General features: G+C 36.3%; 1 protein-coding gene across 1 annotated transcript in view; it reads left to right on the forward strand.

Annotated features, from left to right (window-relative positions):
* The window catches only part of FANCM (Fanconi anemia complementation group M), a 72,766-nt gene extending 49,515 nt beyond the window's left edge, over positions 1–23,251 (forward strand). The window contains exons 14-23 of the mRNA XM_015557359.1: positions 101–2,000; positions 6,716–6,807; positions 6,910–6,978; positions 7,630–7,806; positions 11,133–11,289; positions 14,310–14,416; positions 15,753–16,313; positions 20,072–20,447; positions 22,244–22,532; positions 23,011–23,251. Of these exons, the coding sequence (XP_015412845.1) occupies positions 101–2,000; positions 6,716–6,807; positions 6,910–6,978; positions 7,630–7,806; positions 11,133–11,289; positions 14,310–14,416; positions 15,753–16,313; positions 20,072–20,447; positions 22,244–22,532; positions 23,011–23,149 (3,867 nt within the window). The 3' untranslated portion in view covers positions 23,150–23,251. The remainder of the gene's footprint in view (positions 1–100; positions 2,001–6,715; positions 6,808–6,909; positions 6,979–7,629; positions 7,807–11,132; positions 11,290–14,309; positions 14,417–15,752; positions 16,314–20,071; positions 20,448–22,243; positions 22,533–23,010) is intronic.
* The last annotated feature ends 1,280 nt before the right edge of the window (positions 23,252–24,531 follow it).

The following is a 24,531-nucleotide window of genomic DNA, read 5'->3' on the forward strand; positions in this document are numbered from 1 at the left end:
TTTGAATAATATTGTTTGGAAAATATTTTAACATAGAGTAAAACTCATCTCTTAGAATTGGCTTGTTTTGTTTTCTTGTGACCTTTTCATTTCTTTATAGGGAGAATGCAGCTATGAATTGGAAATTAAATCTTATTTACAAATGGAAGATGTTAGCTCAACATTTAGTGCTCCCAGGAACAAATCTAATCTTCTTGCCAATGGCACCTTTACTAGTAACAAGAAATATTCATTTATAAGGAATATAAATGAAGGCAATTTATTCTCAATGACAGAATCTGATGAAGAATGTGCTGAAATTTTTAAACAGACTCATATCAAACCTACTAAAATTGTCTCTCTTAAGAAAAAAGCTTCTAAAAAACGGAAAAAAGATCAGCCTAAAAAAGAAAATAATGATGTTGTTATGGATTCTTTAGATACTGATGGCAATTCTACTGTTGAAAATATTTTTCAGGTAGACCTTAATGATAAAAGAGCATTAGATATAGATGAAGTTGCTGCCACATGTGCTGTTGATGAAAATGTTGTTAATCAGCCATGTAGATTATTAACAGAATGTCAGATTACAAATAAATCTACTAATTCATTTACTGGAAGTTTTTTAGATTCTGGTTATAACAGTTTTAGTGATGAGAAATCTGTTTTATATAGCTTTTTTCTTCCATTTGAGGAAGAGCTTGTTATAGCTGGAACAGATGACCAATTTTATAATTGTTATTCACTTACAAAAGAGGTACTAGTTAATGTAGAGAGATTTTTATCTCATTCTCCTCCACCTCTCAGTGAACTCTCAGTTTTGGAACATGAAATTACTAAGGGTTCTGCAATTGAAAATTTGCTTTACCCACCCTGCACAGAGTATTTACAAAACAATAAATCTACCTGTTTGGTATCACATGCAACTGTCAGTTCTCAACAGAATTTAGAATTGAATTCACTTAAATTTATTAATCATCCTTCTGAAAAAAGTTGCCTTTATAGTACAACTAATAAGATTGTTGATGAGCCCAGCTTCTGTGACTATGATGATAAAGTACGTAAAGATGTTGAAAATGAAACTTTAGTAACCAACAATCATACTCAAATAAACACAGGCCCTCCACAATACTTAGATGAAGAAAACAATTGTGGTGTTGATAACAATGGGCTTCAAGTATTGTTCACAGATCAGGATGAGAGTTTACCACTATTTGAAGAAGATAATACAGAATTTAATGATATGAGCCTTTCTCCCTCAAATAATGAATGCAAATCTTTACATGTGTCAGACAAAACTTGTATAAACAAAATGGCACTGGTTTCTCAGTTCTTAATTTCTGATGAACTTTTGTTAGAAAATAATTCTGAACCCCAAGATCAAATTATCTATGATACTAATACTAAATCTCATGAAGATTTGACAGGTGTACATGAGGAAAAACTGAAGAGTGATGAATATGTTCTTGACTGCTCTAAGGATTTATTTTCTGTTACCTTTGATTTAGGATTTTGTATTTCAGATTCTGATGATGAAATATTAGAACATGCATCAAATACAAATAAGAATAAAACTTTAGATGATCTACCTGGAAGATGTTTAGATATCAAGGAGATAAGTGATGCAAGTTATGTTTCAAATCAAGCAGTAATAACAAGAGATCATGTTGATAGTTCTAGGAGTAGAACCATTACTATCTCATCAAGTGAAGATAAGCAGAGTCCAACTTCTTCACGTTTTCCATTGAGTATAGCAAACAATAAACAATTTATGTTGCCTGGTTATTCTCAGTTTTCTTTGCCAGTTGGGGAAAAAGTTATGAGTACACCCCTTTCTAAATCAAGCACATTGAACTCTAAAAGGAGAAAGGAAATGCCTAGGACACTAGATTCTAGTAAAGTAAATTCACGAAGTTTCAAAGAAACATTGAACTCAACTTTTGATGATTCAGGACTTTTTATAGAAAAGGCTAAAAACGGGGAACAAATCAATCTACATCCATCCTGTCATTCTGCTGGAGGTAAGATTTCATCTTTCTAGAATAATTACTCTAGATAAACTTCTGTAATTTTTCAAAATGAAATTGCTCAGTTTATGGGGTGTTGAATTAGATAATTGATGTATTCTATATTTTTACAGTTGATGCTTAGTGATTATTTTATCTACATATGTATTTAGGGCATGCATGCCATTGGAGAGGTATTACACTGTGAAATATAGAAGTGTAAGATTTGGCCCTAGCCTTTGACTGTAAAACAAACAATTGTGTGACATACACTTTTGAAAAGATACCAGTAAAATGTGTAAAGAACTACTAAAGGAATATTAAGATAGTGGATGTTTAGGAGATATAGAAAATGTCAAAATGTTGAAGCGGATTAGATTAGATTTTTACATGTAAATTTTCATTTTGGCTCCTTGGGAATATGGATATGTTGAAAGTAATAAAATGAGAATTTAGATGTTATAAAATAGTGGGGGAAAGTACAAGAAGGCAAGTGTAAAATTTTGAGGGGATAGTGTAAAGAAAAGGGTTTATATAGCAAAATAGTTGAGAAGTAATACTAATTGGAGGATTGAGATAAGAGCACAGAAGCTCTTGGGGAATCTGCATTTCTGTGAGCTAATTCTACACAGATACAGAAAAACAAGAAAATACAGTGATAGATGCTATAGTTAAAAGGAAAGCCTTCTGGAATTACTTGGTTATTATAACTGAGTCCTGCATTTAATTCTAGCTGCCTTAGAAGATAATGAAAAAAGAAAAAGTTGGATTATAGAGTGCTCATTTGTAAAAAGGATTTATTCAAGTTTATCTCTCTGGGTAGAATTTTTATTGTCATAGAGTATGAAGAGAAATTTACTATGTAAATTTATGTTAGTTTTCTTTCTTTTTTAAAAAATTTATTTTTTAGCCCTGACCCGTTTGGCTCAGTGGATAGCGTCGGCCTGCGGACTGAAACGTCCCAGGTTCGATTCCCGTCAAGGGCATGTACCTTGGTTGCGGGCACATCCCCAGTGGGAGCTGTGCAGGAGGCAGCTGATCAATGTTTCTCTCCCATCGATGTTTCTAACTCTCTATCCCTCTCCCTTCCTCTCTGTAAAAAATCAATAAAATATATTTTAAAAATGTTTTTTAATGTTTTTATTAATTTTTAGAGAGAGAAGAAGGGAGAGGGATAGAGAGCTAGAAACATTGATGAGAGAGAAACATCATCAATCAAGATCAGCTGCTTCCTGCACAGCCCCCACTAGGGATTGAGCCCTCAACCCGGGCATGTGCACTGACCAGGAATCGAACCAGTGACCTTTTGGTTCCTGGATCAACGTTCAACCACTGAGCCACACCAGCTGTGTTAGTTTTTTATTACTGTGTAACAGATTATGCCCAGAAATTTAGTGGATTAAAATAAACATTCATCTCACAGTTTCTATAGTTTAGGAATTCACGAGTTTTTTAATTGGGTGGTTTAGCGTAGGATTTCTCATGAGGTTATACTCCAGATTTCACCTGTGGTTGCAGCTATTTGAAGTCTTGACTGGGCATGGGTACTCTGCTTTCAAGAGGGGTTGTTCAACGTGGGGAGGGGAGATAGAGGCACACAGGGATCTCTATTCCATAGCAACTCTAAAATCCAGCAGAAGTGGGATTAGAAGTTCTTTGATTAAGATTCAAAGCCTGGTAATAATTCTCCATGGTTCTTTGTTCTCTGGATGCTTGGTAGCATCCTTTTTCACAGACAGCACCCGTGGAGTTTTCTCTGCATACTTTCTTTCAGTAAAAATTTGGGAATCCAAAGCCCTCTTTCTATTTCCGCGCCATAGGAACGGATCTCCGACGTAACCCGAGGATCTACTGTATACAGTTATATCCTCAGCTGTATCTGAACAGTGTTTTCCTGGCAATCCTCTGAATTATATCTTTGCCTGGAAGATTTCTTAGTTTACTAGTAACATGGTTTGCCAGCTCAAGAAGTTGGGAATTTTCAAAAGCCAGCAAGTTTGTTTCACATTTAATAGTCCTTTCTTTAGCTTCTCTCTCCTCTTGTAATTTACTTTAACGGCAAGAAGCACAGATGACACCTTAAACATTTTATCTAGAAATTTCCTTAGCTAGATCACCTCATTCATTAGGCACATTTTCTACTTTCTCTGTTACTGGAAGGTTGCTAAACTTTCTGGCATTACATAAAGGATTCTCTTTCCTCCAATTTCCAATAAGATTTTCCTTACTTTAACCTCTCACACGTAGCCATTGATCTTCATAGAAATTGTTGCTATAAACAATTCCTTTGAGTCTCTTTAAGCTTTCACCAAAACTCTTCTCAAAAGTTCTTTCAAGCTTCTGCCCCTAATCTAGTTCTAAAGTTCTTTACATCGTTTAGTTATTTCGTATGGCAATCCACTGTTCCCAGGTACTGCAACCTGTATTATTTCTCTATTGCGCATAACAAATTATCCCACCCAACTCCCAATTTAATGGCTTAAAACAACAAACATATTTCTGTAGACCAGAAATTAATGTGTGGCTTAGTGAGTGGTTTTGGCTCAGGATATTTCATGGAGTTGCAGTCAAGACGTTGGTCAGGGATGGAGTTATCTGAAGGCTTGGATAAGCTTGGAGGAGCACATTGCTCTTGGTGGGAGGCCTCAGTTTCTTACCACATGGGCCTCTCCATAGGATTTTCTCTTAACATATATTTTTATTGATTTCAGAGAGGAAAGGAGAGGGAGAGAGAGATGGAAACATCAGTGATGAGAGAGAATCATTGATTGGCTGCGTCCTGCATGCCCCCTACTGGAGATTGAGCCCGCAACCCAGGCATGTGGCCTTGACCAGAACCGAACCCAGTACTCTTCAGTGTGCAGGCCGATGCTCTATCCACTGAGTCAAATCGCTAGGACTCCATAGAATTTTTTTAAACTGTGTTTTTAGAGAGAGAGGGAGGGAGATAGAGAGAAACATCAATGTGAGAGAGAAACATCGAATGGCTGCCTCCCACATGCACCCCCACCAGGGATCAAACCCGAAACCTGGGTATGAACCCTGACTGGGAATTGAACCATCAACCTTTTGGTGCACGGGATGACGCTCAACCAACTGAGTCACACCGGTCAGGGCCGTAGGGTTTCTTCTTATTTTCTTACTAGAGGCCTGGTGCACTGATTCATGCACATTGAAAGGAAATTAATTAGAAAGTGGCCAGTGGGATGGGACTGGGCGAGATGGGCCAGACATGCCCTGGTGCCAACTTCCCACGGTTCCTCCCCAGCTGGCCACAACTGGGGCGGCGCCGGGGTTTAAAGGGCATCTGCAGAGTGAATGGGATCCTTCCAACAAGTGGGGTCCCTCGGCCTGGCCTGCAGGGATTGGGCTAAAACCAGTAGTCTGACATCCCCAGAGGGGTCCCGGAGTGTGAGAGGGTACTTCGCAAAATTGCTGTCACTGGCCAGCTCCTGTGTTGAGCATCTGCCCCCTGGTGGTCAGTGTTCATCATAGCTGTGGGTCGGAGTGTCTGCCCCCTGGTAGTCATTGCACATCATAGCTACCAGTCGAAAGGTCGGACGGCCACTTAGGCTTTTATATATATATAGATAATGTAGCATTCCTCCAGAGTGAGTGATATATAGAGAGAGCAAGGATGAGGTTGCAATCACTTTTATGACCTAGATTCTGAAGTAAGGCACCTTCATTTTCATTATATTCTTTTGTTAGAAGCAAGTGACTAAGTCTGCCCTATACTTAAGGGGAGAGGAATTCTGACTTTCCTCTTGAAGGGGAAATATATCAAATAATTTATGAATGTATCTTAAAATAACAACAAGGCTCTTACAGCAGGTTTCATAAAGACACAAAGAAGTGTCTTCAATCAAAATTTTATGAAAAGACCTACTTAAAGCTTTGGTTTAAGTACCTGAATATTTGAAGCATCTATTTCATACATAAGAGTTTTTTTGTTTTGTTTTTTTATTTCAGAGAGGAAGGGAGAGGGATAGAGAGATAGAAACATCAATAATGAGAGAGAATCATTGATTGGCTGCCTCCTGCATGCCCCCTTCTGGGGATCGAACCTGCAACCCGGGCATGTGCCCTTGGCTGGAATCGGACCTGTGACCCTTCAGTCCGCAGGTCGATGCTCTATCAACTGAGCCAAACTGGCTCGGGCTGTTTTTTGGTTTTTGGCAATCTTTTCATTCCCCCAGATAAGTTGTTTTAGTTACAACATTTTGCTGATATCTTACCAATGTTTAATTTCATACTTGTGCACAAAAACATATGAATATGCACATATATATGCTACATACATACATAAAAGGTCTTTATATATATTGTTTTATAGCTTGCATTTTCTTGCTTTATCTTGTTCAACTAGAAAGAATAAGATAAAAAGGCAGGAAGACTATCATAGATTTTAGAGATGAATTCTAAAACCATCGACTAATAGAATTACGTTTTACACTCTTCTGGTCTCTTTTCAGTTATATTTTTAAAAAATGAACCTGAGTCAAATATGTTTATTAGCAAGAGTTATCATCTCTTAATTTTCTTACTAGTACTGTTTTATTTATTTTTTGGTCTCATGTTGATTTTTTTTTTGCCAAACTTCGTAAAACTTATCTTTTTTTGAGAGTGACAGAAATAATTCTTATTTACCCATCAATAAAATAGGTATTTGTGGTTGGATAAACTTAAATTTATTGACTAGATTCATTATTTTTAAATAAATTTTATAGATGAACAGTTAACAAGCAATGAAAGTGAAGGTGATGAGATTTTCCGAAGAAAGAGTAAAAAAGCAAAAGGAAATGTTTTAGAATCCCCAGAGGTGAGTAATTCAGTAATTACAATAATGTGACCATATACAGGCTTTTTCTTTCTCCTTATGTCTTTTCATTATTTTTACCCTTTACTTTATCTATTTATCTAGGATCAGAAATATAGTGAAAATGATTCTCCACTTCATGCTGTAAAAAAGCGCAGGGTTCCTCCAAAGAAAGTAAGTATATAAACAGATGATGTATAGATAATGCATAGTAATTCAATTAGAATAAATATTACAAAAATAATATGTGTATAGGTGAACATAAGTACATATGATCTTACAGGAACGTAGTTAGCAGAAAAATGGATAATAAATACTATGTGATTAGAATTTCTATTTTAATTTTATACTTGTTTTAAAAACGATTTCTACTTTTGTCAATACATGTTAGCAATTCATCAATGTTCATTAAATACTTACTGTGTATCTACTATGCGAGATGCTGGAGATACTGTAATGATTATATCCTGGAACTGTCTTAAGTCACCTACAATCTATTAGGAGAGAAAGATAAGGAAATGGATAATTTTAATATAATCTTTTAAGTTGAATGATAAGAAAACAGAAACACTTAGATTTTGGGAACTCTGTCAAGCTTCTTGAAGTTAAAATCTTATTAAATCTTAAGCATATGTGGCCTTAGGCAAGAGAAGGGAAAAGGGAAGGCATTGTCAACAGAGCTTGAAGAATGACACAGCTGGAAACAGCATCTCTTTATTAAATGGACTGTTCTACAAAGAGTGCCAGGAAGTGAAAACGGAGAAAAGTCTGGATCTGTTTGTAGAAGGCCTTATTCTTTCATTTGCTTACTGAATGGTTTGAAAGGAGGAAAGGAAGGAGTCCAGTATGACTCTGGTGTTTGGCTTGGGCTCTTTGGCAAACGCTAGAGAAGACAAGAAAGAATTGAGTTCAGTGTGGAACATGTTTGAGTTTGAGGTTTTTTGTTTGATAATGAAGTGTCAGTGTCTGGCAAGCATTGGTGACTATGAATATGAAGTTTGGGTAGGAGGCAGGTCTTATAGCTAATGAAATTCATTTGTCATCAGTTTATAGCTGGTAACTAAATTTTGAGATTAGGAAATCTTGTGTGTTTTAATTCGCTAATGAAATCTAGGATACTTTATGCAAAATTAATTAAAAATACAATCAGTTCATATTAATTTTTATACTTACATAAAACAAGAAAAGTCACTTTTATACTTATATAAAACAAGAAAAAGTCACTTTAATTGATTTATCAGAAATGAATAAAACATTGATAATGTAATGAATCCATTTTAAACTAAAATTATTCCTTTTAATTGAAATGTTATTGATAAACTTTTTTTGAGTCTTTTGATTAGTTTTATATTATTCTGTAAAAGATACAGTGATAGGCCTCCCTAGTCAAAGTTTGTTTTTCTTATAGTAGTTCTTTGGTTTGAAAGGACTCCTGTATGTTTGAACTGATCTTGATAACTATATTTATAGACCTAACTATAGGCCCAGTGCATGAAATTTGTGCATGGGTGGGGGTCCCTAGGTCTGGCCAGCGATCACAGCCGATCAGGTTCCCTGCCTCCCCGCCTCCTCCTTCCCTCGCCGCCACCCATCCCCAGTTCCTTGTCCCAGCCTGGGGCTCAGCCCCAGATCGGGCAATCAGGACCTGCCGGCAGTGGGGAGGGACCCAGGAGGTTGGCCAGCAGGCCTCGATCAGGCAATCGCCAACTGCCACCGTAGTGGGTGGGCACCTGGGTGATCAGGGCCTGCATCAGGTGGGAGAGACCTGGGAGGTTGGCTGCTGGCCCTGAGGAGGGAGCCAGCCCCCCTGGGAAAGGGGCCGCACCTGCCACCACCTACCCCTGGTTCCCGTCCCAGCCCAGGGGCCCTGCTGGCCAGGGGGAGGTACCGGGAGGTTGGCTGGCAGGCCCCATCAGCGATCGGGGCTTGTAGGCTGGGGGCAGCTCCTGCATTGAGCATCTGCCCCCTGGTGGTCAGTGCATGTCATAGCGACCTGTCATTCCAGTCATTTCATCATAATGGTCACTTAGGCTTTTATATATATAGATTATATTTTGTGAAATCCTCAGGATCTTCTAAAGGAAACAAGTTTTCATCAAATACATTTGATGTAATTGAATGAATGTTATAATAGTATTACACATATTGCCTAATTTAGTATTTTAGTACTTATCAATTCTTAAGTATTATGTATTTGTAACAGGGCTCTGGGTTGTGAGAATATTTTATTTTTCTAACCTGGGAAAGGGGCCGCACCTGCCACCACCTACCCCTGGTTCCCGTCCCAGCCCAGGGGCCCTGCTGGCCAGGGGGAGGTACCGGGAGGTTGGCTGGCAGGCCCCATCAGCGATCGGGGCTTGTAGGCTGGGGGCAGCTCCTGCATTGAGCATCTGCCCCCTGGTGGTCAGTGCATGTCATAGCAACCTGTCATTCCAGTCATTTCATCATAATGGTCACTTAGGCTTTTATATATATAGATTATATTTTGTGAAATCCTCAGGATCTTCTAAAGGAAACAAGTTTTCATCAAATACATTTGATGTAATTGAATGAATGTTATAATAGTATTACACATATTGCCTAATTTAGTATTTTAGTACTTATCAATTCTTAAGTATTATGTATTTGTAACAGGGCTCTGGGTTGTGAGAATATTTTATTTTTCTAACAAGAAAATGTTAGGCCAACTTTAAAAAAGAAAATAAAAGCAACATCCTTTGAGATTAGGAAATCCTATCTAATAATAACACACACGCCGCTGGTGATCAACGCATGTCATAGCAACCAGTTGTTCGGTTGTACCAGTTGTTCCACCATTTGGTTTGTTTGCACATTAGCCTTTTATTATATAGGATATGTATTTAAAGAACATTAGATTTTATACAGAAGTAAACTTCTCTCTATAATTTCTTTTTTAACCCTTATCTGAGGATCTATATTTTTAAATATATTTTTATTGATTTCAAAGAGGAAAGGAAGGGAATGAGAGAGAATAATTGATCAGCTGCTCCCTGCACACCTCCTAGGGATGGAGCCCACAACCAGGGCATGTGCCCTGACCAGGAATTGAACCCTGACCTCCTGGTTCATAGGTTGATCCTCAACCACTGAGCCACGCTGGCTAGGCCTGAGGATAATTTTTCCATTGATTTTTAGAAAGAATGGGAAAGGAGAGGGTGAGAGGGAGAGAGAAACATCAGTGTTGAAAGAGACTCATCTATTGGTTATCTTTTGCACACCCCCAACCGGCATCAAACCTATAATCCAGGTACGTGTCCTTGACCAAAATCGAACCTGAAACCCTTGGTGTGTAGACCAACGCTGTAACCTTTGAGCCATACCAGTCAGGACTCTATAATTTCTCTATAGAAAAAAAATCCCAAAGTAAAAATATATTTTTACCCTACTTTTTTAATTGGAATTAAAATCTCAATTCCAATTTAAAAAGTACTTTTGTGTTTTGAAACTATCATGCAGTGTTGAGTTATTTTTAGTGACTAAATGAAGAAACTAGTGTGTTGAGAATTTAAGATTCAAATTGAAGAAAATCTGAGGCAGAAATTTGAGTTTTAGAGTACTTGCTGTTTTTTTAAATTTTATTTTATTTATTGATTTTGAGAGAGAGAGGGGAAGAGAAACATTGATTTGTTTTTCCACTTATTTAATGCATTCGTTGGTTGATTCTTATATATGCTCTGACCAGGGTCAAACCTGCAATCTTGGCATATTGGGTTGACGTGCTAAACAATCATGTATATTGTTTTTCTTATCTCTATCCAATATTTAAATCCTTGGAAAATAATTCTTAGCACCTTTTTTTTTTTGATCAGTCCTTTTGTGGCAAAAATTAAAATAACTGTAAGACCTGTCAGGAAACTTTATGCTTATTAGTAAAAGGAAAACATTCAATAAGCTGAAATGCTGACTTGTACTTATTTTACTTATAAGAATATCAGAAGACATTTAAATAGCTATGCTACTTTATCAAATCTTCTTGCAGTTTTCTGTTTTTATTTTTTGTCTTAAAAAGCATTGGGAAGAAATTCATTTTCCAGAAGTATTTCCAATTACTTAAGGAAAGTAAATGATTTTCTTATCAGTATCATCTTGTTTTCTAATTTGTCTTAGCTTGTTGTGGTACTTATAAGAATATCAGAAGACATTTAAATAGCTATGCTACTTTATCAAATCTTCTTGCAGTTTTCTGTTTTTATTTTTTGTCTTAAAAAGCATTGGGAAGAAATTCATTTTCCAGAAGTATTTCCAATTACTTAAGGAAAGTAAATGATTTTCTTATCAGTATCATCTTGTTTTCTAATTTGTCTTAGCTTGTAGCTAGGAAGTTTTTAGATGATCAAGCAGAACTTTCCCAAGAAGATGCAGAATGTGTTTCATCAGATGAAAATGATGATTCTGAAAATGAAAAAGATTCCTCATTACTTGACTTCTTAAATGATGAGACTCAACTTTCACAGGCCATAAATGGTAAATGATGCTTCTTTTTCTTTTAATTTTCAATGCTTTTATGTGGTTTTAGTTAAATATTTTAGTTACTTTTCAAATAACCTTGACTTTAAAGGGAATTAAATTTGGTATGACTGAAATATTTGGTCATTTTCATTCAAATTCTATAATATTTGCTTTATTTTAGATTTGGTTATTTATAGGCTTTTGCTAATTTGATTATTTATCTCCAGAGCAACCTGGCTGACCCAGTATCAAATGTTTATATAACAAGTATGTAGTTCCTATTGTGTCTAGTACTATGTAACATTCTTGAGGAAGCTATATTAGTGAACAAAATGGACAAAAATCTCTGCCTTTAACGTTTGAATGGAGGGAGAGAAACAATACACATAATAACTAAATTATTTAGTATAAGATGAAAAATTTATAGAGAAATGAAAAAATGGAGTAAGTTGAGTAAGTTGAGGATTTGCAGGGGTTTGGAGGATTAATACTGGACAAGCTGTAATTTTATATAGGGTATGGAGGGTAGACCTCATTGAGAAGGTGACACTTCATCAAACTCCAGAGGAGATGAAGAGGTTAGCAATATGGATTGTGCAAACAAGCTGAGGCACAAAGCTCACTTTGTTAAATTTGCCAAGGAGGGGAGATGTACTTTTGGTAAATACTCTCTCCAAACAGTGCTGGAGCAGATCTTATACACAATACATTAAAAGAAGATGAAAAAAAAAAAAAGAAGAAGATGATTCAAATGGGCTATAACTGAGGAGAGGAAGATTCTGTTGGGCTTTTCAGTGTTTTGATCTTTTACAGATCTTGCCACTTATTCTGCTCTTGTAATTCCTGATATAATTTAAGACAGCAAAGTTTCCCAAGGTCCATGCCTTTATTTTATTTTTTAATCACTTATAAAGATTGATTTTATTTAATTAATTTATTTTAAATGTATTTTTATTGATTTTAGAAAGAGGAAGGGAGAGGAGATAAAAACATCAATGATGAGAATCATTGATCAGCTGCCTCCCTCATGTCCCCTACTGGGTATTGAGCCTACAATCTGGGCTTGTGCCCTGACTGGGAATTGAACTGTGACCTCCTAGTTCATGGGTCGACACTCAACCACTGAGCCACTCCAGCCGGGCTTAAATTGATTTTAGAGAGAGATTGATTTGTTGTTCCACTTACTTATGCATTCATTGGTTGTTTCTTGTATGTGTCCTGACCAGAGATTGAACCCACAACCTTGGTGAACTGGGACTATACTCTAACCAACTGAACTACCCTGCCAGTAACAGTTCTTGCCTTTAAAGGAAAAAGGTCTTAAAGACAAAGTTTTCAGTGCTGTATCATTGATACCGATATAATTTACAGAATAAGGTTGCTTGGTATTGTACTTGATATTTATTAATAGAAGTGGCTATTGCAGGTTTATAGGATAATCTGGTTGGAGAATATTGATGCATAGACAACAACCAGTTTAAAGGTCCTGAGACAGGAGTGTGCCTGGCATGTTCAAAGAAGGCATTGTGCCTAGAGTTGAATGAGGAAGAGGGAGAGTAGTAGGAAGAGAGATCAGAGAGGTGCTGAGCAACCAGCTCATGATTTGACTTATTGTAGCCGTGTCACTCTTCCTTCTGTGTTGAGAATGGCCTATAGGGGAGCAAAAGTGGAAGAGACCGTTTAGCAGGCTATAGCAGTAATCTAATCAAGGAGTGATAGTGGTTGCTACCAAGGTGTTGGCAGTGAGAGGGTGACAGAGATTGGATTCAGGATATGTACAGCTGACAGGATTTTCGATGGATTAGAGAGGAAAAGAGGAGTCAGTGGGCTTGAGCACAGGGGGGATGTCGTTGCTGCTCTCTGACATTGGAAGGCTGCCTGTGGAGCAGTGGGGTTGAAGAGTAGAGAGATCTGAAACTCCATGTTAGACACAGTATGTTTGAAATACGTAGGATTTCAAAGTGGTTTTTTTTAAACCTCAAAATTCACATTTTTTTCATGTTTCATTTTCAAGTACTCTTTGCTAAAACTTTACAAAATGAGAAGCATAGGAATCTCACATTATGCTTAGTGAAAAAAGCCAGATTCAAAAGGCTACATACTATATACCTTAATTTATACAACATTTTGGAAAAATAAAACTGTAGGGATAGTAAATAGATTATGGTTGCCATAACAATGCATTTGTCAAGACTCAGAACTGGTACCCTAAAGAGTATGAATTTTACAGTATATAAATTATATCTAGAAACAATCTGAAACAAATGAAAAAAAAAAACTCTCTGAAAGCTCCTTGATTTTGAATCCTTCTGAACATTAAACTGGAAGTAAGGGTCTCATTAAGTTTGTAGGGATTTAGCATGAGTCAGGAGGATATCTAATAGTTGAAGATAAGGGAAATAGTTTTAAAGAAAAATTTATATATCTTGTAGCAAGCACTATAGTCTTCAAATTAGTAGTCACCCCTCAAAATAGATGATGTCAATTAATCACTCTAAAATGTAGGAGAAATGGGAAACAAAAATTAAGTTGCTTTCTGATTATAACCTTGAACATATAGGCATAAATAGAAAATTGTGTGCTTTTCAGATTTAACTTGACTGAAAATAATGAAACACACATACTATTGTCTGGTTTTTATTGTTTTTGACTGTTTTTTGGCCTGGATTCCTTGTGTTTTACCAAATACTTTCTATAAATCAGCTACAGTCCTGAGGTCTCTGTATACACTTATTTTTTTTCATGAAAAGGCACCATGCTAATCCTCATTTTCAGAGGAGAGAGATAGCTAAGGTAGAGCACTTAAATAAATTGTCTGTGATCACCCAACTAGATGGTCTGATTTCAAACGCAAAACTTCTAACTGCATTTTAAATAATTGTTTTTAGACATCTTTTTATACATTAAAAGCGTTTTGTGTAAAATAATTCTACAAGGTTTGAATCATGTGAATTTGGAATAGGTCAAAGTTAAATACTTTTCTAGTTTTCATTTAAATCATTTTGCTATTTGAAATTCTTATTATCTTTACACAGATTCTGAAATGAGAGCTATTTACATGAAATCTGTGCACAGTCCATTGATGAGCAGCCGGTACAAAATGGTCCATAAGAAACATAACAACATAAACATTTTCTCACAGGTATAAACTCCAGAGATATAGTAGAGAATTTCCTGAGGTGATGTTGAAATATTTTCCTATTAATGAAATCTCCATTTTATTTCTAAAACTAAACTATCAGAGTTACTTGGGTTAATTTCTGCTCTGAATTAGGAAGGTGGACTAAATGAATGCTCAAAATCCCTTTTAGTCCTTATTTTGATCAAATTATTCTTTCTTTAATTTCAGTTAATTAGCATATGCCATTAAATTATTTTCTAATTAGGAGAATGTTTAAAGGAAGTTCATCACCTACTCATTAAATTTTTTTAAAATATGTTTTTATTGATTTTTTGAAGAGAGGGAGAAAGAAGGAGAGAGAGAAACATCCTTTGGTTGCCTCCCTCATGTGTCCCGACTGTGGATTGAACCTGAAACTGGGTATGTGCCCTCACCGGGAATCGAACTGGTAAGTTTTTGGTACATGGGGGGGACATTCAACCAACTGAGCCGCACCAGCCAGGGCAACTAGTTAAATTTTTAAAAAATATATTTTTATTGATTTCAGAGAGGAAGGGAGAAGGAGAGAGAGATAGAAACATCAATGATGAGAAAGAATCATTGATCGGCTGCCTCCTGCAAGCACCCTTTTAATTCTTATATGTTGAAACTTTTTTTCATAAAAATGTTAATTCTAAAAATTATAGATTATTTTTTATTTATGGTTAACATTTTTATATTAGTCTTATTTGTTTATAAATTGACATGTTCATCTGGGTAATATAGTCATTCATTTTTTTTCATGTCCATTGTCTTTATTATATAGCACTTACCACATTGCTTATATATTACTGTTTATTTTTTCTGGCTACCTACACTAGACTGTTAATTTCTAGAGGGAAGAGAGTTATATTGTTTTTATCTCCAAAGTCCCTACTTTCTTCCACAAAGACTATATTCAGTATATGTTAGTTGAACAAATGACTGAATTAATAAAGTTAAATAAGTATTGATAAATATCTCATGTATTTAAAAGAATATGTTAACTACAGGCTGATTTTATGAAAGAAATTTGTAATTTTCCCCCATTAATTTCAGGAGAAAAAGGGAGGGAGGGAGGGAGAGAGAGAGAGAGAGAGAGAGAGAAAGAGAGAGAGAGAGAGAAAGAGAAACATCAATGATGTGAGAGAATCATTGATTGGCTGGTAAATGATAAAACAGAATCCATGGGGAAAGGGGGTGAGATCGAGCCTGCAGCAACCCAGGCATGTGCCCTTGGCCTGAATTGATCATGGGACACTTTAGTCGGCAGGCCGAAGCTCTATCCACTGAGCCAAACCCTAGGGCATGTAATTTCTTATTTGTATTTTTATTGTAGATTCCTGAACAAGATGAAACCTATTTAGAAGACAGTTTTTGTGTTAATGAAGAGGAGTCTTGCAAAAGTCAATCAAGTGAAGAAGTGTCTGTTGATTTTAATTTAATAACTGAAGATTGCTTTGCAAATGGGAGTAAAAAATATAAAACCCGACGTTCAGTAAAGCTAAAACAAAAGAAGATGGGACCGAATTGTGCACGTTCCAAAAAGAAATTATCCAGAATTATTTTACTGGATGATTCAAGTGAGGAGGAAAACGTAAATGATAAAACAGAATCCAATATTGTGATTAACGCAAGCACTTTTAAAAAGAGCAAACAACAGGACCATGGTTTGAATTCAGTGTATTCTGGGTCTTCCTTGCAGTCCAAGAACCATTCTAATCCAATTGTTAATCAATTGCCAAAGCAGAGACAACAGACACTACTTAATGTAAAGGATATGGCTTCTTATGCCTTGGGCTCCAAACCTCAGAGCCGAAATAAAATTGAATCTTTCTCACCATCATTCACTGCTGTTGATTCACAGAAGGACTGTAGAAATTTTCCAATTCAGTTGAAGGTATGGAGCAAAGTAGAGGAAAAAGCCTTCATATGTTTACCAAAAGTTGTTTTTGTTTTGTTTTCCTTTCTTGTATGTTTGTGTTAAATAACTAGGTCAAAGAAAAATTAGCTAATGTTGAAATTCTTCAAATAAGAAAATAGCATTAAATTTTATGGGTAATTCAGATATGGGTGCTTAGGCTATAATTTTTTAAATATGGTAATAGTTTTCTTAATAACACTGTAAGGAAACTTGCTAATTTCATTAAAAGGCTGTAGAAAAATGACCTTTCTGCAAGGTAAATTTAATAGAAATTACATACTCAGAACTAGGCCCAGCACCCTGATTAACTTTTCTTTCCCCCACTTAAGGCTTCAGGTATGTAACTCATCTCTTTATTGGGGAGAGGAGTTTACGGGCACTACCTAATTTCCTTCCTTCCAGAATGGCTGAGGAGTCCAGTTTCCAGCTTCCCCTATTTTGCTGTTGCTTAAATAATCCTTAACACCATTTTCAGTTTTTAAGAGTTTATAGTTAAGTAGTTTTACTAAAATAGGAATTAGAGTCATAGTACTAGGAATTCCCTAACTGTAAATATTGATTTATTTCCTTAATTGTCATTTAGGAGTGAGACCTAGACCCAGACTTCTTTCTCTTTTATTCCAGGTATTTCAGTCTATTCTGCCTTACCAATATGCTACAATGTCCACACAACAGCTCTTAAATTGGCCTGTTTTAAATTGTCCTCAGGCTTTTATTGCCCAAAGTTATTTCTCAAAGGTACAATTAGGATAAAGGAACTAGATTACATTTTATAATAGATTGGAGATCAATTTCTCTGAGCCTCAGTTTCCTCAGCTATAGAATACAGATAGTAATCCCAAGGGTCACGGTAGGCAATATATGCGCAGTACTTTGAAGGCCTGTAAACACTATCTACATTTCCACTGTGGCCTGCTCTAACTGAAAAACAGACATAGGCTAGTAATACTCTGAGGATTGTGGAAAAGATACACAGATTTTAACTTGAATGGGTTTTAAATTTTCTTCTATACCCAGTACTACAATTCTAGAAAATATGATTCTTCATACTTGAAATTAGAAGGGGAAAGACTTTGAGGTAAATTTGAGTAGACAGAACACAGACTAAATATCTGTCAAAAACTGTACTTTGTCATGTATATTGCAAACAGCATTCCTTGTCTGTCATTTACCTTTTTCTTTTGTTTGTAGTAGTTTTGCCATAGGAAGAGGTACTTTTTTATACAGTTGCCATTATTTTCTTTATAGTTTCTGACTTCATTGTCATGTTTAGAAAGCCGTTTTCTACTCCAAGATAAGTACATATTTCTGGTATTTTTTGTTTGTTTGTTTTTAGTGGCCATTTCTTCATTACACTTATTCTTTTTTGTGTTTTGAAATTGAATATTGAATGTATTTTAAAGATTAGTTCTGAGTAATTATGACATCTATATTTAGCTTAGGAGGTAGGAAGCTGGAAAGAGCATTGTTCTCTTCCGTGTAACAATAACCATTAAAAAATCCAGATAATCTACAATATCAGAGATTTATTTTTATTGGAGTTGAGGTTGCAGGACAACCAATTAGTCTGATATCTAAGGAGAGACAAGTGCTTTCAATGAGAGACTTGATGAGACTTGGGAGAGTCACTGGCACTGTACTGTCTGGGAAGAAGAATTTAGCTAAAACTTCATTGCAAAAGGCAGTGAACTAGCATGAGCGTTTAGAATCCCTGGAAGTTGCAGACATAAGGGGAATTTGCAACCACTCCTGCACTCTTCTTCACAGACTCACCAGGTGTTCACAGGGAAGATTGAGAATCAGAAAACCTTTTTCCTGCTGCAGGAAGTGATCAGCAGTTCCTGTGGAGAAGGCACCAAAACTCATTGTTCCTTCTCCCCTATGGAACAAAAAGCTTTAAGCTTTAAGCCATTAGGGATAGAACAGCAAACCCTAAGGGCTTAGGCCAGTGGTTCTCAACCTTCCTAATGCCTTGACCCTTTAATACAGTTCCTCATGTTGTGGTGACCCCCAACCATAAAATTATTTTTGCTGCTACTTCATAACTGTAATTTTGCTACTGTTATGAATTGTAATGTAAATATCTGATATGCAGGATGTATTTTCATTGTTACAAATTGAACATAATTAAAGCATAGTGATTAATCACAAAAACAATATGTAATTATATATGTGTTTTCCGATGGTCTTAGGGGACCCCTGTGAAAGGGTCGTTCAACCCCCAAAGGGGTCACGACCCACAGGTTGAGAACCGCTGGCTTAGGCAAAGACCCTTTGCAGATGGAGGAAGGACACAACAACAACAAAATTCCATAGCCGAGAAAGTGTCAGGAAAACATCTTGGGCTAGAACATTAGGGATCTCCAGTCCCTAGGAGGCAGGGCAAGATCACTGAGAAGGTTCCACCTCTGAGACTGGGACACAAGTCCTGCTCAAGACAGGCTGAACCAGGACAATATGAATACCCCCCACTACCCTTCCCTCACTATCCTCTCCCCCCTCCTGGCCCCAACAAGATGCTCCTAGTGCTCCCTCCAGCCAGGCTAGCAAGCACTAAGTAACAAATAAAAGCAATCTGCTGACTGGAATGACGGAATGGGAAGAGAAGCTTTCTGAGGCTCAGGCTCACAGAGAAGACCTAAAGCTGAGAGGACATTGAGAAAAATTATCTGGCAGCTCACCCCACCCTAATTACAAAGTAGCACTACCAAGTTTAAAGCCTCTGGTTGTACCTAGAGTAATCATAGCAATAAGAAAATCCAAACCCAACGAAATGTTTGACTAGGTTTACTCAACCGCACACCCTAAGTAAGGCCTAGCAAAAGAAAAGCATACCTGTTTCTAGGCATAAATACTATTTGTTCAGTTACTGCTGTCCTACACAAGATGTTTGGATTTCAACCAAAAGTTACAAAGTACATAAGAGGAAGAAAAAAACACGTGTTTAAGAACCACACTCCCGATACGACCTATCAGAATCAGACAGGGAATTTAAAATAGCCAGCCAGGATTTATATGTTAAAGGCTTAAACAAAAATGCATGAATAGATAGGGAATATCATCTAAGAAATGAAAAATATAAAGAATAATAAAATGGAAATGCTAGAAATGGAAAACATGGTAAAAGAGATAAAGGTTGTCTTCAATGGGCCCATCATAGACCCAATACAGCCATAAAAACAACAAACAAATTTAAAGCAAGGACAATAGAAATTACCCAAGCTGAGAAACAGTGAAAAAACGAATGGAGCATCCAAAAGCTGTGGGACTGTATCAATAGGCTAACATACATGTAATTGGAATTAAGAGCAAAGAGGGTAAGAGATATATTTGACCAGGCAGTGGCTGAGAATTTCCCAAAATTAATGAGCATTGGTATACAAGTATATGAATGTGTTTTGACTACTTTGGGAAGTATTTCCACCTAGGAGTGGAATTACTGGGTCATATGGTAATTCTGTGTTTAACTTTTGGAGGGTATACCATTTTATATTCCCACCAGCAAAGTATGTTCAAGTTTTTTCACATTCTCATCAACACACACACACACACCCTTTTTAAAAGAATTGTAGTTGTCCTACTAGGTTTCCGTGAATGGCGGCTTGGTTCTTCATCTATATAGTTGGTTTGGCCATGTTGAAGAAAAAAGAGTATCAGTAAAGAAAATCATCTTCGGGCTTATGGTGCTAACATATATTTAACCTGTTTATGATCGATGTTTTCTGCATTTTCAGGTTGGTAGTTCTTTGGAAGATTCTAGCACTTCAACAACTTACAATTCCAACTCAAGACCATGTTTGGCTGGCACACATGCTTCTTTTAGACTCCCACAGGAAGGCCAGAGAACTTGTATTCTTGTAGACAGCCGTGAAATCACTTCTGGTTCAGAAATAATTTCTTCCCTAAGAGCAATTCATGGCTTTCAAGTAGAGGTTTGTCCTCTTAATGGTTGTGATTACATTGTGAGTAACCGCATGGTGGTGGAAAGGAGGTATCAATCTGAGATGCTAAACAGTATTAATAAAAACAAGTTCATTGACCAGATCCAGTACCTACAGAGCATGTTTGAAAGAATATGTGTGATTGTGGAAAAGGACAGAGAAAAAACAGGTTTGTATTTTTAAATGTTTGTTTATAAATCTGTAAAGGAACTTGATTAAATTAGTTCAATCTATTGTCAGGATGTGGAAAGCTCTTACAATACCTGACTCATTTCATATGTACATAATGTTTTTCAGTAGTAGTTGTGTTTAAATGCAGCTTATGAATTAAAGGGTGATAAATTGAAGGCAAGTGAACCAAGCGTAAGTCTTTTTAAGGTGCCCCAGAAAAATGAGGGCCTTAAATAAAGCAGTGGCGGGGAAAAAGCATTCAGGAGTTTTAGGAAGCAGGATTAACAGGAGTTGGTGGGGTTACTCTTAAATTGATTAATTTTTTGGTTATTGGACAGTTAGGTAGTGGTGCTGTTTATTGATATTATAAACATGAGAAGCAGATTTGAGGGACAAGATTGAGTTCTCAATAGGTCACTGAAATGGATGCCGAGGATGCATTTGGAAATGCAGAATTGGAGCTTCATTTGGGGAATTACTATGGGAGTCACTGAGAATAGTGAAAGGATCATGGGAAATGAAATCATAAAATGCACTGAGTTCTGGTGTCTATATCTATGTGATGTTGCATTGAAAAATCACTCCCTCTGAGGAGTTAATATACTTGTGATGTTATGAGGATTAAGTGAAATCATGTAGGTGAAAGCGACTATTCAAGAATTCAAGATTGTACAGTCATTAAGTAAAAGGAAAAAATGTAGTTTATGTAAAACACTAGAGGCCCGATGCACGAAATTCATGTAAGAGTAGGCCTTCCTTCCCCCGGCTGCCGGCACTGGCTTCCCTCTGGCACCCGGGACCCAGACTTTCCTCACAGCCCCAGCTTTGTCTAGATAAGGTTGTCCAGAAGGACATCCCTCTTGCAATCCGGGACCATTGGCTCCTAACCGCTCATCTGCCTGCCGGCCTGATCCCCCTAACTGCTCTCCCCTGCCAGCCTGATCGCCCCTAACAGCCCCTGCCTTGGCCCCGCCACCATGGCTTTGTCCAGAGGGGCGTCTGGAAGATGTCTGGTCTAATTAGCATATTACCCTTTTATTAGTATAGATTTGTTTGGTAATTGAACAATGTACCTTTTTATCCCCATGCTTTCACTGGTGAACCACATAATCTTGGACAAATAACTGTATCTTTCAGTAATCCTTTTTATTTTTTAGTTTAACAATTGAGGGCTTTAGATTAGGTGATCTCTTGGGTCCTTTTACTTCTAAAATTCAGTAATTTAATCTTTATCAACATATTTTGAAGTATATTGGAGAGTAATATGTCAAAAGTTATAGAAAAGTACCTTTCTTTGGCATATAAAGAATGCCCAAAAGAAAATATAGGTAATATGTGGAAAGAAAATAAGTGGGAAAGTTAGGGGAGTAAATTAATAGGCAAGAGTTAAAGATAACATTAAAATGGGTGTGTAGAGTATTGAGTTACTCTTGGAATAAATACGTAAGATAATTTTGTATCAGTTAAACTGAGTTCATCATTGCTAGTAGCATTATGAAAAATTTATTAGAGTCAAGTAATGTGGCCTTGGCTTTAGGAATGAATTATCTATGAATATAAGCTCTTCCCTGCCTACCCACCTTCCTATGTTGATTCCAATTCAAGACACTCATAAAGACAGTTTCCATATTTTATCTCAGAACCTTTAAATCTTTAGCTGTAGGGCTTATCAATAAATAATGTGGCACTAGTTTTTTTTAATGGTGTAGATCTTGGGATTTTAATATATAGTATTCTGATTCTAGTTAATGTAAGTTACTAATGTTTGCATTTTCCTAAACATGAAATATTTAGGAGACACATCCAGGATGTTTAAGAGAACAAAGAGCTATGACAACCTGCTGACTACCTTAATTGGTGCTGGAATTCGAATTCTTTTCAGTTCCTGCCAAGAGGAAACTGCAGATTTGCTAAAGGAACTGTCTTTAGTGGAGCAAAGAAAGAATGTTGGTATTCAAGTTCCAACAGTGAACAGTAATAAATGTGAAGCACTTCAATTTTATCTAAGTATTCCCAATGTAAGTTATATAACTGCATTAAATATGTGTCACCAGTTTTCTTCTGTTAAAAAGATGACCAACAGGTATGTTTGTTTTAATATTTTTAAATGGTTACATTTAAATGATTCTTAGAAGCATTTTTGGAAATTTTAATATATTTTTTAAAAGGTATAGGCTAGTCTGTTAGAGTATTTCATTCAGTAGAGACTTTTTTCTTGCCAACATGTAAGTCACTGCATGAAGCTGAGACCATTAATTGGGGGGGGGGCGCCGGAGACAGACATTGTCTTTGAAGAGTTTAGAGCTCTATAGGAAACTAGACAGAGAGCATTTACATGGAATGTTGTAATCTAGCACTTCTAGGAAGAGATGATTTTCTTAAAGGCTTTTATGTTTGGTGTTCTTTAAGCAAGATAATAAACTTTGTAAGTCAAAAGTTCTAGTGTAATTTTTTTTTTTAGAGATTAAAGTGAAAGTTTATTAGTGAAACAGCGAGAGAAGGGCTACTCCACAGACAGAGCAGCCATGTAATGGTTTTTCTTGGTCTAATTTATTTTTCAGCTCACCTCAAGAAATCTCCATGTATGCACAAGTAACTCATCAAAAGGCTGAGGAGATCTATAGGTATATTCACTATGTATTTGATGTGCAAATGATACCAAATGGCCTTAACCAAAGTAGATTGGAAGCTGATGCATGACCAGACCACTCAGAGGTGCAGTTATCAAAGAACTCTCACAACACTAAATGTACTTCAATAATCATTGTTGTGGTTTGTGATTCTAAGTTTAAAATATGTAAATAAGAGAACATATCCATATCTACTATTTTATATTGTGTATATTTTTATTTACATGTTATATTTTTAAAAATATGTATAATAATCATTTGGTTAATTGGACTATGAAACTATGTTTATTGAATAATAAAAGGTCATTGAAGGTGCAATTAAGAAAGTAAAAGCTAGAGTTCGAGATATATTTTGAAATTTTTCCAAAGATTTTTGTACTATCAACATTTGTTAGCATAATAGGTTGATGCATCTGATCACTGCCAACTTAATGGTCATAAACAATTTTTCCTATAATATCTAGAATATTTTAAGTGTCCTGAGTCTACATACATATTGGATCAAGTGTGGGTATATTATGAGATAAGTGCCCCAGTAACTAGGAAATTAGAAAGTGTAAATGAGTATGTTTACCTCATCAAAGGTGATCCAATCAAGTAGTCAAATCCTATTAGTATAAACTCTAACATACACTACTTGTTTGGTTGTTGTAGAAATATCATTTTCAAAGAAGTGATATATTGTCTTGGACTTGGAAAATTTTTCATAGATGAGCTACTGAATATGGACTTTCATTGTGACCCATTCTTGTTTTTGTGATGCTATTCATGTTTTAAGATGACTCCATATTATTATCTGCAACAGCTGAGGCCCTTCTGTCTAGTCCAGTGGTTCATTCCCCACAGGGGGGGCAATTTGATTTTTAAGGGGGACAATTTGAGAATTAGTTTTTTTTCCCCCCCTAACATTCTTTTTTAAAAATTAATCTTTATTAATAAAAGAGGGATATTACAGATGTCCCTCTTTTTTCCCTCCATAGCTCCCCTCCCCTCGGTTCCCACCCTGCCCCAGGCCCCCACCACCCTATTGTCTATGTCCATAGGTAATGCATACATGCATGTAAAATCTTGGTCTGATCTCTTCCTGCACCCCCTACGCCCCCTTCCCTCTGAGAATTGTCAGTCTGTTCCATTTCCATGCTCTTGATTCTATTCCATTCATCAGTTTATTCTGTTCATCGGATTTTTTTATTCTTTTGATTTTTAGATTCAATTGTTGATAGATAACATATTTGGTGGTGATGAACTCCTTCCTTTAGCTTTTTCTTATTTGTGGAACTCTTTATCTGACCTTCAATTCTAAATGATAGCTTTGCTGCATAATCTTGGTTGTAGATTCTTGCTATCCTTCACTTTGAATATTTCTTGCCACTTCCTTCTGGCCTGCATAGTTTGTTGAGAAATCAGCTGACAGTCGTACTCCCTTGTAGGTAACTGACTGTCTTTCTCTTG

This window comes from Myotis davidii, unplaced genomic scaffold, assembly GCF_000327345.1.
Source record: "Myotis davidii unplaced genomic scaffold, ASM32734v1 scaffold409, whole genome shotgun sequence".
Classification (NCBI taxonomy): Eukaryota; Metazoa; Chordata; class Mammalia; order Chiroptera; family Vespertilionidae; genus Myotis; species Myotis davidii.